Source organism: Coenobita brevimanus, chromosome 33 (genome assembly GCF_032717465.1).
Source record: "Coenobita brevimanus isolate Jiangsu-jjx chromosome 33, ASM3271746v2, whole genome shotgun sequence".
In the NCBI taxonomy this organism is placed as follows: domain Eukaryota; kingdom Metazoa; phylum Arthropoda; class Malacostraca; order Decapoda; family Coenobitidae; genus Coenobita; species Coenobita brevimanus.
Genome location: NC_136986.1, coordinates 44,487,454 through 44,500,375, shown reverse-complemented (window position 1 = coordinate 44,500,375; position 12,922 = coordinate 44,487,454). Strand labels below are relative to the sequence as shown.

Here is a 12,922-nt window from a genome sequence, read left to right as displayed (position 1 = left end):
GACGCCATATTACATACGGGGATCCTCTTGGTAACTGACTGAGAGTAAGGAACAAGTACGGAGGGGAACGATTGCCTTAAGTATTGATCACCTATATTTTAACACTTTCTCCATCTTTGTATTACTCAAACTTTGCATTTTTGAGTGTGATTAATTAATATATACTCAAATTTCCCAGACAATAACTGTAAGTGGGGATATTAGGGTTATTGGGGACATTATCCACAGTTCGCCCGCTATGGCATAGAGGATTGAGGAGTGACATTTATGGCCATGTGAGCCTCGCCCGACTCCATCTTAAAGGCATTCCGGTCGCGGGAGTCGGGCGGGCACTGAGGCTGAGGGTCGGCAATGGTGTTGGATCCTACTTGTTACATCAATACACATCACTATCCGTGTTGCCAATTGAGCGACTTTGCTGCTAGAGTTAGAGATAGTCACGTCCATTTAGCATAATTTTTCAACGGCTATCTATAAAAAATCTGGCGGTACTCAAGGGATTTTTGCAATGGATGTTGAATCATGCGGGTTAACATCAGTATATATAGCCAAACCTGCTATCAGTTTATCGATTTTCTGCTAGAGCTAAAGATATAATCAAATGCTACCGATAAGAAATCAAACATCTTACAAGAATCAAGCAACAGTCTAGATTTTTGCACAGTTTAAGCAATATTCAAGAGGTTTTGCAGGTTTCCTAGTGATATTTTGATTTGTCACTGTATCTTTTTTAACTGGGGATAATTAGTTTTAGTCAGTATGTGACAAGTAATAATGCAATGTTTTCTGGAGATTTTTACGTAGCTTAGGCAATATTCTAGATATTTCATCACATTTTCTAATGACAGGGTTTTCTGTTCGCAACAAATTAATGTGTCTACGAAATCTAGCTGTATTCTTGAAAATTTGCAGTTTTAGTGGTCTAGATGGTTTGCCATGCTTGCTAGCAATATTCTGATTTTTTTTTTATTCATAGTCAGTCTAGGAATAATAAGAGGGCAGATGGCCAATTCTACAGACAATTGCACATTTAGTGATATTCTAAAGATTTTTAGTACCTTTATCATGTTTTCTGGCGTTTTTCAGGGGTGTTTTGCATTTAACACTGTTCAGCATCTTTAGAGAGGAAGTTTAGTTACTTCTAGAGATTTTCTAACTACTTTTTGGGACAGCCAGGAGATTTTTAATACTTTTCCCAATGATATTCTGAAGTGTTCTTTCTTTCACTGTCATTCTAGCGAGATTTGAGAACTTGTACTTGGCAATGCTAACCAGTAGCCTTGTTATCCTTGTCGCCTGGCAGCTGAGAGGAAGAAATGTCACTGTGTCCTAGTCTTGTCAGTGCCATGGGATTTGGGGCTTGTCCTTATTGAATTTGCTGGTAATCTTTCGAGTAAGTCGGCCACAGGAGCTTGGAATCCTATGCACCCAGGCTGTCATAATGACCCAGTGAGCTGATAAGAATACACAGGTTTTTCACACATACAATGCAGAGTGCCTTAACCTAGATTCGGTGTCATTAGCACTGGGTTTTTACTTTACAATATTGCGGGTTATATTTGACACACAGTATGAATTTGCCACGTATTAGGAGCGAGAGGTCATTCTGCATAGAGTATAATATTAAAAACGAGAAATAATGGATGCTTAATTGAAATGTGAACTTACGTGATGCCAAGTGATAAGGTAAAATTTAACTTTTATCTTTTCAGAGTGCAGTATATAGCACTGTCTTTTCATGTGAGATATTGAGATAGGCTGATGATGCTTAAATAAATGAATGATAACTTTTTTTAGTATGACAGAATTTTGACTGGGATAGCATCAGGCATTATGTACCTTTAATAAACGTATGCTGGACCATACTACCATATTTAGGTCTTTCCACATGATGGCTGTTTTCTGTGTGTCTTGATCTGATAGGTATATGAGGGAAGGTAGTGTTGGAGAGATGGCAGCTTGATGGAGGACAGGGTGATACGAAGGTGATTCATTTGTGTCTACCTCTTCCACAATTAAGGTATCTGGCTATGGATGGACAGGCAGAAAGAATAAAATAAAATGCTGTAATTTATTAAGCAAAAAATTAAAAAGAAACTACTAGAAGGATAAACAGTAGATAGATAAATAGATAAATGGCAAGAATCAAATAAAGTCATAAGATTAGATTTGTTTAAAAGTAATAATAAAAGAGACTAGGTAAGATAAAGTTAATTTGGCATCTACCTTTCAGAATATGGCACCTGCCCAACCATTGCGGATTTTGGAGTTGTACAGTGGGATTGGAGGGATGCATATGGCTGCTAAAGGTGAGGGATTGATGGGAGTGCTTTGTTTTACTTTGTTTCATTCATAAAGGCTCCATCATGCTTGTATATGTCGGCCTTGGTCACCTAATTGTAACTTTCCACACTGCTCAGTCTCTAGCAGCCTGTCTATTCAATCCTTTATCTGTGAGGTGACAAGGATCTCATCTAAATTGGACAGTCAAGGATGCCCCATTGATAGTTGTTTTTCCCTAATTAAATGTTTGGAAAGTATGAAGACCAAAAAAAAGAATTATGAAAGATTTAAGCCATCTAGTATGAAGAGAAGGTGTTTGTTGTTGTTGTGCATGTTATGTTAGGGATGTGATGGGATGGGATGGAAATGGAAGCGAAGGGATGGGATGAGATAGGAAGGGAAGGGATGGGATGAGATAGGAAAGGGAAGGGAAGGGATGGGAAGTGAAGGGTTTGGATGAGATAGGAAGGGAAGGGATGGGATGGGAAGGGAAGGAAAGGGAAGGGATGGGATGGGAAAGGAAAGGAAGTTGAATGGATAGGTAGAGAAGGGAATGAATGAGTAGGGAAGGGAATGAATGGGTAGGAAAGGGAATGACTAGGTAGGAAAGGGAGGGTATACCATAGTCATTATCAGTAGGAAGTGTTCTTATCAGAGTCTTGGCTTTTATGAGGTGAGTATGGTTTTCCCGTCGTTATCAGTGATGGTGGGATTATTTCAGTTGGTAGTTATATTATCTTTCATATGCCATATTTTCCTGTCTGTCTGCCATCTCACCCGATCCTTAGCTGAGAAGAAGGTCACAGTGATGAGGAGAAGGAGAAGAAGGAATATCGGGAGGAGGATGTTGATGGTGATGATGATGATGATGAGCAGGAGGAGGGGGAGGGTGATGATGATAACGACAAATGATGGTGATGTTTCTGTCTCTCATGGTAAATAGTTTATATTTACATTCCACACATTATTGAGAAAAGTCCTTGGAACAGCGAGCTACAAACATCAGACGTTTTTTTCCCCTAAGATATGATAAGGCTGGATGGAAGTCTGCTTATCACATCCATTTTTAATTTGATAAAGAGGGTAAAGGCCATGTGCAGTGAGGGATGTCACTTGATTAACCCTTTGGGTGTGGGTGACGTCATTTTTGTTATGAAGCAATTTTTTTCCCTACTTATGAATAGCCTCTTATACAGAAGGAGTTTTTAAAGCTGTATCCCTCTTATCTAGCTCAAAAATCTTTCTCCCCAGCTGACTAAAACTGTTAGGATATTTCTTAATGGTTTATCTATCCCATTCAGTTTAGAAAAGACTTCCAAGATGAATAAAACTGTTGGGAGTACAGTTATGAGAGGCAGACCTAAAAAGACCTGGGACGAGGTCCTAGAGTATGACCTCAGGTTTAAGGGACTAAGTAGGGAGGTTGCCAGAGATTGAGCAGCATGGAGAGATGCCATTAGGTGACCAAGGCCGATGCAAGAAAGCATGTTGGAGCCTTAATAAATGAAATAAATGAAATGAGTCGGTCCAAGAACTCATCCAGCAATTGTTACAGAGAGCGGAGTGCCGTTTGAGATCGTTGGAACGTACGAGATCAACACAACAGCGGTGGAGGTGTACCAGCACAACTTCCCCGACAACGGCAAGAGGAGCACAAAGCCCAGGAACATCATGGGCCTCACCACCGATCACCTGGCCAGCCTGCACCCAGACCTGATTATGATGAGTCCACCGTGTCAACCATTTACTCGGTATGGGAGAGAGAGAGAGAGAGACAGACAGACAGAGAATGAAAGCTAGAAGAAAGAAAACTGGAATATTGCAAAGAAGAAAAAGGAGTGAATGATGTGAAAGCCGAGGAAATATGACTTGTTTAATGGCTCCAACCAAGTTTAGCCCAGGCAGACTTTTTTTTATTTTTATAATCATTAGCTCTGTTTTCTTTCAATAATGGGAGAGGTATTGTAAAAACTAAGAAAATAATTGAAAACTAGGAACATTCTTTTTTCTGCCAGTAGATCCAAAGAACATCTTGAAAAAAGTACCGGTAGGGGAGAAGTTTGCACGTCACATGATATTCCATTGGTTGCTAGGGTTTATACTATCAGTACGGTGATGCTGTTTGTATTTGAGATGAGGGTCTATAATTTCCACATGCCGGAGTATATGAGGTCTTTGTTATGCCAGGCAGGGTTTGAAACGTAATGACTATGGTGGTGCTATTTGTATTTGAGGTGCGGGCCTGTAATTTCCACATGCCAGCGTATATGAGGATGTTGTTATGCCAGGCAGGGTTTGAAGCGTGATGTGGAGGACGCCCGCACCTCGTCCCTGCTGCACGTGTTGGATCTCCTCAGCTCCGTGCCACACCCACCAAAGATGATACTGTTGGAGAACGTTTCTGGATTTGAGACGTCCATTGCCAGAGAGAAGCTCATTGGTGTGCTGACTCAGAGGAGCTATATCTGGCAGGTACTGTATATTGTAATGATGTCTGTAAGCATCTTGTGTTTGAACCTAACCTACTTTAAGTTTTTGAATCTGATGGACATCATTTTTTTTTTTCTTTTTAGTATATTATCCCCTTTCAAACTTGGGTGTTGAAAGGATGATAATAAAGCTGTGTCCGGCTGGTGTTTGATCTGTAATTGCTGTGTGTGTAAAAGTACCCTTGTGCAGTGTTGGCGGACTGAACTAAGCCAGGATACTGTACATTTGATAGGCTAGAGAAATTTCAGAGATGTTGAAGTTGCTTGTCTCTGAACTTGACCAATTAATTTAACAAGGAACGTTGAGAAAACAGTATGTTTATGAACACCAGACACTGTGATTCAGTTAGAGGGTTGTCTCATGTAGGTGGGGTTAAAAGCCTTAAGAAATTCATTGTACAGTATTAATTTTTTTGTTCCAGGAGTTCTTGCTGTCTCCAACACAATTTGGCGTTCCTAACTCTCGCCTCAGATACTACATTCTGGCCAAACAGAAGCCAGCCTCACTGCCATTCACAACATCCAATAAAGTATGGTGAAGTTACTTGTTGCGTGTGTGTGGTGTACATGTTGGTTCAGTGTACTGGCAGTTGTCGTTATTAAGTCAGCAGTGTATTTTAAAATATTTGCAGTTTTCCCAAAAACTTATTGGAGGTATTCATGCTAAAGCTCTTTATCTGAAGTGAAATTATATCCTGGCAAAACAGAAGCCTGCCTCACTGCCAGTCACAGTATCTGATGTGGTACACCATGTCACTTACCGTACTTGTTCAGTCACTGAAAAGTTTTCTTATATGTTATACTTTTTATATTTTGATGCTAAAATGGAAATTATGAGTATATTCCTTAATAACTTGTCATGTATGTCTGTGCTTGTCATTTTATTTATTTAGGCCCATTGTGGGTTGCCAGAAGCGGACAAGGCAATAGAGATGAGGGTGAGGATGATGGTAGAGGAGCTTTGTGATTCTGTCCTCATTGAATCTTTCTCTTCCTATAGATTGAGGAGGAGTTCCCCCTGTGCCTGTGTGTGAAAGAGGCCAGCAGAGGAGATGATATCAACAGATGTAGCTGGTGTTCAAAACCGTCCCTGCCAACCATACACCATGTCATGTATAAAACCCATGCCAGTCACCTCCAGACAACCTCCCACCACCACGCAGCACATACTCAGCCTCCAGCACCTCTTGGTAATAATCTCAGACCAGACACGAACATAGAGTGTCATTCCCACAGTGTTGAAGTATTGAGTAGGGGCCACACTCAGACACCTTCTCACCTCTACACCACCTACACACAGCTCCCGTCCCCTCTCAGTAATTATCTAGATTCAGACACTAACATGGAGCCATATTTGCTGAGTGATAAAGTCCTGAGCAAATACCACATGATTCTGGATATTGTTGATAGTGGGAGCCAGAGATCCTGCTGCTTCACTAAAGGTTATGCTCACTACGTTGAAGGCACAGGCTCTGTAGTCCAACACAACACTAGTATAAGTATGTCGGAAATTTACTCTGAGGTTGAGAAGATGGAGGATGAGTCCGGGAAACTTGAACTCTTGCGACGGCTCCAGTTGAGGTATTTCACGCCCAGTGAAGTGGCAAGATTAATGTATTTCCCGGGCTGGTTCAGTTTCCCCGATACCACGACGGACAGGCAGCGTTATCGGTTGCTGGGCAATAGCATTAATGTTCTGGTGGTGACATGTTTGTTGTTGACATTAATAGAAGGTTAATAAACTGTTATTTTTGTTGCAGTGTATTTGTCTTTCTTATCCTTCAAATTAATGATTTTGTAGGTACAGTATAACAAATTACTGCATGTACTAAAGTGGGGCAGTGTGAAGCTTCCTGTTACCATTACCATTCCACAGTAAGTTTTGGTACAATAATGCTGCACAAAGACTACATTGATGTACATGCTTTTTGTGGAGGATGACAACATTTTCCTATATTAGGCTTTGTGAAGTAACTTGACAAAGCACAACAGATTGAAACTTGTTACTTAGTCAAGGGCTTCTCATGCAACATTTGCTTCAGTCATCTTGGCATTCATTCTGCTAACTCCAGGGACTACAAGTGTCATGTGGTCTGAATCAGGTGCTGCACACTGCCCCTTTCGATCATTATCCACGTTTCCCCCCCCCCCATAGGGAAGGGTGTTGTAGGGTCTAAGAAGATGAGAAAAAAAAAAAAAAAAGCCCTTTCTAAGTACAGTACTGTTCGTAGTCCTGCCTTAATCAAATCACACATGATGGATAATGTTAGTTAAGGGTGAAATCTCATTGATGTGTAGGTGTATTTTTTTGCAGGTTGGATAATATATGCCCTTGAGCAACTCCTTCAGAGCTTAAGTTGAATAAAAGTATTGCATGGCAGTGTGATTAAGTGAAAAATGTGTTGCCAGATTCAAGGACTGCATTATGTGTTACTGATACAAATAACTGGAAATGATACTTGATGAAACTTAACTACTGAATTACATTGTGTGTTGTTTACAGGTGGTGAATGAATGCCAGACCACAATGCATCCTTACCACCAGCTACCCTCCTGTAGTAAACCCACCTGACAAATAGTGAAGGTACAGCATATCAGTATACATCATCATCATCATCACATAGCACTAACTCTTCTCTCATTGGATAATAAAAAGGTATTAAGCCTTATCACCTTTACTGGGTGAAAGCATGGGACAGTGAAAATGTTAAGTCAGTTTTACAGTTAGGTGTGATGCTGGGTTCAATTGATTCTGCTTTTCGGTGTTTTGTTTGATTGTGCCAAACCAATATTATAGTAGTTATATCCTGGCTTGGTGATGAGTATAGTAGGTCGTGGTTGTTGTGAAGGCTCCTCCATCCTCCAGTTATGATCATAGTGTGATGGATGTTATGTTCTTCACTACCTCTTGGAAGATCTGGTGGGAGAAATTTGTAGAGGGTTAGTCAGTAGGGACAGGAGACATGCAGATTGTGGGTCATTCATAGTGGCTTTAGAAGACTTCCAGTAATCTTCATTAGTGATTGATTCCACGTATCATACCCAGTATCCCCCTGTACGTTACTGAACTAAACAACATCAATATTAAAATGATGAAAATAGAATATGAGAGAGCATTAAGGTCTATCTATCTATCTACATCCCAACGTCCTAATCCTGCAAAAGGTGGCCGCAGACAAAACGCCTCTAAGTCGCTCTGTCACCCACCATTTGACTCCCCTCCCCCCAACTGCAAAATAAATCTTGTAGGAAAAGGTGGTTTGAAGCATTTGATACTAATTACAGTGTGATATTCTAAAACAAAACCTTCAGTTACAAAGTAAATTTCCTGTATTTTACGTGAAATTTTTAAAGTGTGAGCTACAAGACAGGTGATCATTTTGGCAATCACTCAGCCAACAAAGCTTTTATGAGCATGATTCTAAATTTGATCATAGGACTGTAGTGCTTACAGGAAGATGACTGATTATTAAAAATGAAGGTCCAGCAGGTAAACTGAATAATGGAGTGTATGGCAGAAAATACTACTAGTCCATGCACTTTTACTGCAACATTCAATCTACTTATTTCTCAAAGGTTAAACAATGGCATATATCACCTAAAAAGAAGGCAGTGGAAAATGAAGGCCGATTCAGATTGGGACACTAGGCAGAGACGTTTTAACACATTCATTGCTGTAAATCCATTTATATTTTTTACTTTGATGTACACCAGGGAATGTGGTTTGGGGAATATTCTTATCATCTAAGGAACTAAAAGTCTCAAAAACCTATCTTACCCAGGCTGGCATAGAAGACTGAGTTTCCAGGATTCTGTCAACCAGCTCCTGGAGCTTTCCAATGTCCTTCTGCAAAATATAATTATGGTTACAAGTGAGTGTTTGGTTTAGTAGTGTATGTGATAGTTGTCAGATTAACTTATAGGTATGGTAATATGAAGTGTGTTTTGTTTTATATTGTTTTAATTACAAAGGCTCCATCACGCCTACATGCATCGGCCTTAGACAAGAATAGGTAGGAGAGAGAGACCATTTAGAGGGTCATCATATGTATTGTGATTGATAAAGCTTGACTGATAAAAAATGTAGATGACAGAGGGGTGTGTGAGTTTGATAAAGGGCAGACTGTTCATGGACAACAGAATGGCATGGAGGTGATTTAATTGTGGTCACCTTTTTTTGGATCAAGGTGTCTGGCAATAGATAGATGGACAGGGTATAATTTTTCTGTTTGAACAAGTCCTGGCACTGTGAAGTTAAAAAATATATCCATTTCCATTTTCAGAGGCATTTGGAGATAGATAGATAGATAGATAAATAGATAGACAGACTTACGAGGAAGTGAATGATACACTCTCCCTTAAGGATGTCAACAGCCAGTGGCCCCACACCATGGAAGGGCATGTCGTGTCCCATCGCACCATACTCATACACCATACTCCTCTCTGAAATACATAACAGGGATAATGCTAACCCTCACACAATAAGTAATCATCGCCATCATCATCACATAACACGTAGTGTACATAAAACCCCATAATGGATGAAGATAAGGACACTGAGATCATCATCATCATCATCATCATCATCACAAAAGCTATAGCGTACATAAGACTCCAGAATGGATAAAGAAAACTACATTCAGATCATCATCATCATCATCATCATCATTTCCATCATAGTCATCATGCCCAGTGCACCATTTTGTATTGCAAAAAACAACATAAAACAGTAAGTGACATAACAAGTAAATATTAGCTGTATTGCACAAATGAACATCAGAGGAGCAATGTATGGCTAGGGCTCACTATATTAAAAAAAAAAAAAGTCCCCAGAGTTATATGCATTAAGGGCTCACTGTGTATTGGCAGACTAATTACCGTAAGCCATTTTGTTGAAACTAAGATATTGTGCTGAGGTTCTGATTGTCTGTAAGGCCTGTCTTTTTTCTTTGTGAGGTGTTTGCGGGATGTGGAATTAACAGACAAGTGTAGTGGTGTCTGTGGTGTCTATAAATATCCACATTATCTGTATTCAGAGTGGGGATCCTCTGTTTGGCTTAGTGGTAACATGCCAATAAAACACGAGGCCTGAAATCATATCCTGGCCAAGACTGTGATTAATTCATTAAGTTTTATTTCATTTGATACACAAGGATGTAAAAACGGGTAATGTGTAATGAGGACTCTGGATGTCTGAAATGAAGTGAGAGGCAGACAGGATGAGGTTGAGGTATGGGGTGGAGAGGTATATGAATGAAGGTTCCATGAGTTAGAGAGAGAGAGAGCAGTGTGATGGTATGAGACAAGGTAAAATGGAGACAATGTTCTTCTGACCAGCCTCACCAGGATTAAAGCATCTGGCTATAAAATGACTGACTGATAATTACCATAGGCCTTTTGGGGGGTATTCACGGATTGCGATGAGGCCGGTGATCGTGTATTGCTCTTGTGTGTTTTCTTTGCCGGGCGTTCGTCGGGTTTGATGTGCCAGTGCTGGTTCTTGGGATCCACTCTGAAGCGAGTGTCACAGGTGTAGTTCTTGGACTTCACCATCGCCTGTGGGAAGTGAGAGAGAGAGAAATATTTACCCATTTCTTTTTTCATTATAATTTTTATCATCATCATTGTCTTTGTCATCTACCACACTTTACACAGTTTTAATTCCACTAGAGTGGAGAATGTGAGACTGACTTGGAGAGTGTTTGTGAGGTGGAGGGATGATAAGATAGGGAGGCTGAAGATGGGCTGGAGAGGTATATGAGAAAGAGCAGTAGAAGTTGGAGAGAGGTTAGCCTGATGGCATGAAGGAGAACTGTTTGTGGCCATCTTTTGTGGCATAATTCTTCATCATCAGTATATAGCATTCACAACTCTTGGATTTCAGCACTGTTGGAGTTTGGAGGTTGGCTGAGAGTGATGTAAGTTTATTTTTCATCATCATCATCATTATTATTATCATCATCATCATCATCATCATCAATCATCAGCATCAGCATCACCGTTTCATCATTTGCTCTCATTGCAATATGATTTGAAGTTTTTGTCATTCTCTCCAGTGCTTTCTATGAGAACTAAATATAAAGGGGAAAAAAATATATAAGTAAACAAGTGATAGAATCTTATACCTGAACAACTTTGTCGGTAATAATGAGTTCCTGTGCCATGATTGAGAATAAGGCAGCAGGTCCATCTTTGAGGTACGGGTATTTGGCCACTTTGTCCAGCAGTTTACCTCCAGCTGTGTATAACTGGTCCGCACGCTGCAAAGAGATGTGATTAACAGTTTCCTCTGATTCATTTTGTTTTTTGGCTAACTGCTGCTACTGCTACAACTACTGCTGCTACTACTACTATTCATTTTTCATTCTTAACTTCTTCCCTTTGGTGACAGTCTCAGAGATGGCTTTTAAAACCTCTTCCTATGATGCATCTAAAACTCACTCGGTATAAGGGAAGAAAATTTTTTGACTGTACAAAGAGCTGGTAATTAAATCAGGCCAACAGGTCAGTATATATGTTGGACAAGAACCCATCTCTTAAGGAAAGGAATGAGACAGTTTGCATAAAACTTACTTTGTTATGGAAAAAGCAGGCCATTAAATTTTAGATGATTATTTATGTAATGCCAATAGATATTAAATGTAGCTGGCTTGCATCTCTTATACCAAACACAATCAGCAGCAATATAGAGGATAGACATGTTTTATTTTCATTATATTCTTCTGATATTATAAAACTGGTGACCTCCCTTTGCATTTTAATTTTGGATCACTTAGCCTTTAATGCATACCGTGTTGTATAACTGCAGCTTAACGAGGCCCTTTCGGATACAGCGGTCGAATGTGACGGGGGAATATTGGTGATACGAAGTGGTGCACTGGGCTAGCACAGGAGGCAGCCACTTCTTTACACACTGCATGGTCTGGGGGAGAGAGAGATTAATGCCTGATTACTATACACCTTTTACTCTAACTTGGCTCAATTTTTTTTCCTTTTGCAGCTTATTTTTATGTAGCTTAGTGACAGAAAAAAGACAGAACCACAGCCCTACATTCTTTCCGCAGCCCTTCTTCATGGCTAGCATCATATTCCGACTCTTACAACTAAGCATTGATGGTGGAGAGACAGCAATTTTAGGCCAAGGTAGAGTAGACCAATACAGATCCATGCAAGGTGAAAGAGGTTAGGGAGCTTTGTTAGAGTAATTGCAGTAACATGTCATACCTTAATAAAATTGTTGCCAGTCTTGTTGAAACACGCAGAACAGCCATTACCAGTGTCTTTGTCTACTATCGTCTGACACACCTTCAGTCCTGTCCCTGGCCACTGCACCTTCTCTTGCTTGGCCAACAGCTTCTTCATTTTTCGGCGACCACTTTCACCCTCCACCTAAATACAGTATAGATTTCAGTTATAAAAAAAACTTAATATTGAGTGTAAAGGAAAAAGATTAGGGAACAAAATCTAGGCATTAAAGAGAGAGAGAGAGAGAGAAGGGGACGAAACGAGCAAGGAATGAAGGAATGGTGAATATAAGCTTGACGTAACTAGGATAAAACTTACAAAGAGGTTGGCCAAGATGAGAAGGAGACACAGTTGGATTGGCTTCATGGCGGCTGTTGAGGCGTTGAGTGTGCAGGTGTGTTGGACTGGTGACGAGGCAGGTGTGTGTGTGTGTGTGTGTGTGTGTGTGTGTGTGTGTGTGTGAGAGAGAGAGAGAGAGAGAGAGAGAGATGAAGGGGAGTATGGGGAAAGGGAAGAGGTAGGGAGAGGAACAGAACAGAGCTAAGAAAGGAGAAAGGGAAGAAGCCTATATGGAGAGAGGGAGTAGGGCATTGGGATCTGGAGGGAGAGAGAGGGGGCAGGTCGTAAAGGGAAGGAAGTAGGGGAGGGTAGAGGTGAGGGAGGGAGGGAGGGAGAGAAAAGGGAGGCATGCGGAAGGGCATGAGGGTAGGAAAGAGGGGTAGTGGGGGAGGAAGGGGGGAGTAGGAGGTAAGTAGTGAGATAGTTAGAGGTGAGGTAAGAAGGGAGAAAAAGCAAGGGAGACAGAGGGTGAGGGAGGGGTAAGGAAAGGAGGGGAGGCAGGGGGAGGGTTTTAGGGATGAAAATATTTTGTACCTTTCCTCCATTCTTCTCCATCCCCTCCTTCT

The 12,922-nt window shown here is 40.7% G+C and overlaps 1 protein-coding gene and 1 long non-coding RNA gene across 2 annotated transcripts; one reads left to right on the top strand and one right to left on the bottom strand.

The window, feature by feature from the left end:
* Positions 1-1,316: 1,316 nt before the first annotated feature.
* On the top strand, positions 1,317-6,510 carry Mt2 (tRNA (cytosine(38)-C(5))-methyltransferase). The gene is made up of 6 exons (XM_080269417.1): positions 1,317-1,449; positions 2,234-2,309; positions 3,839-4,034; positions 4,572-4,755; positions 5,195-5,302; positions 5,773-6,510. Exons 1-6 carry the CDS (start codon positions 1,423-1,425, stop codon positions 6,508-6,510), a joined length of 1,329 nt encoding a protein of 442 aa, XP_080125543.1. The 5' UTR covers positions 1,317-1,422.
* A 1,072-nt stretch (positions 6,511-7,582) lies between these two features.
* On the bottom strand, positions 7,583-9,178 carry LOC145395774 (uncharacterized). Its single transcript, XR_013896666.1, has 3 exons — positions 9,106-9,178; positions 8,551-8,619; positions 7,583-7,689 (listed from the first exon to the last, which is right to left on the bottom strand). It is a non-coding gene; the product is annotated as an uncharacterized LOC145395774 (long non-coding RNA).
* Between the last annotated feature and the right edge of the window lie 3,744 nt (positions 9,179-12,922).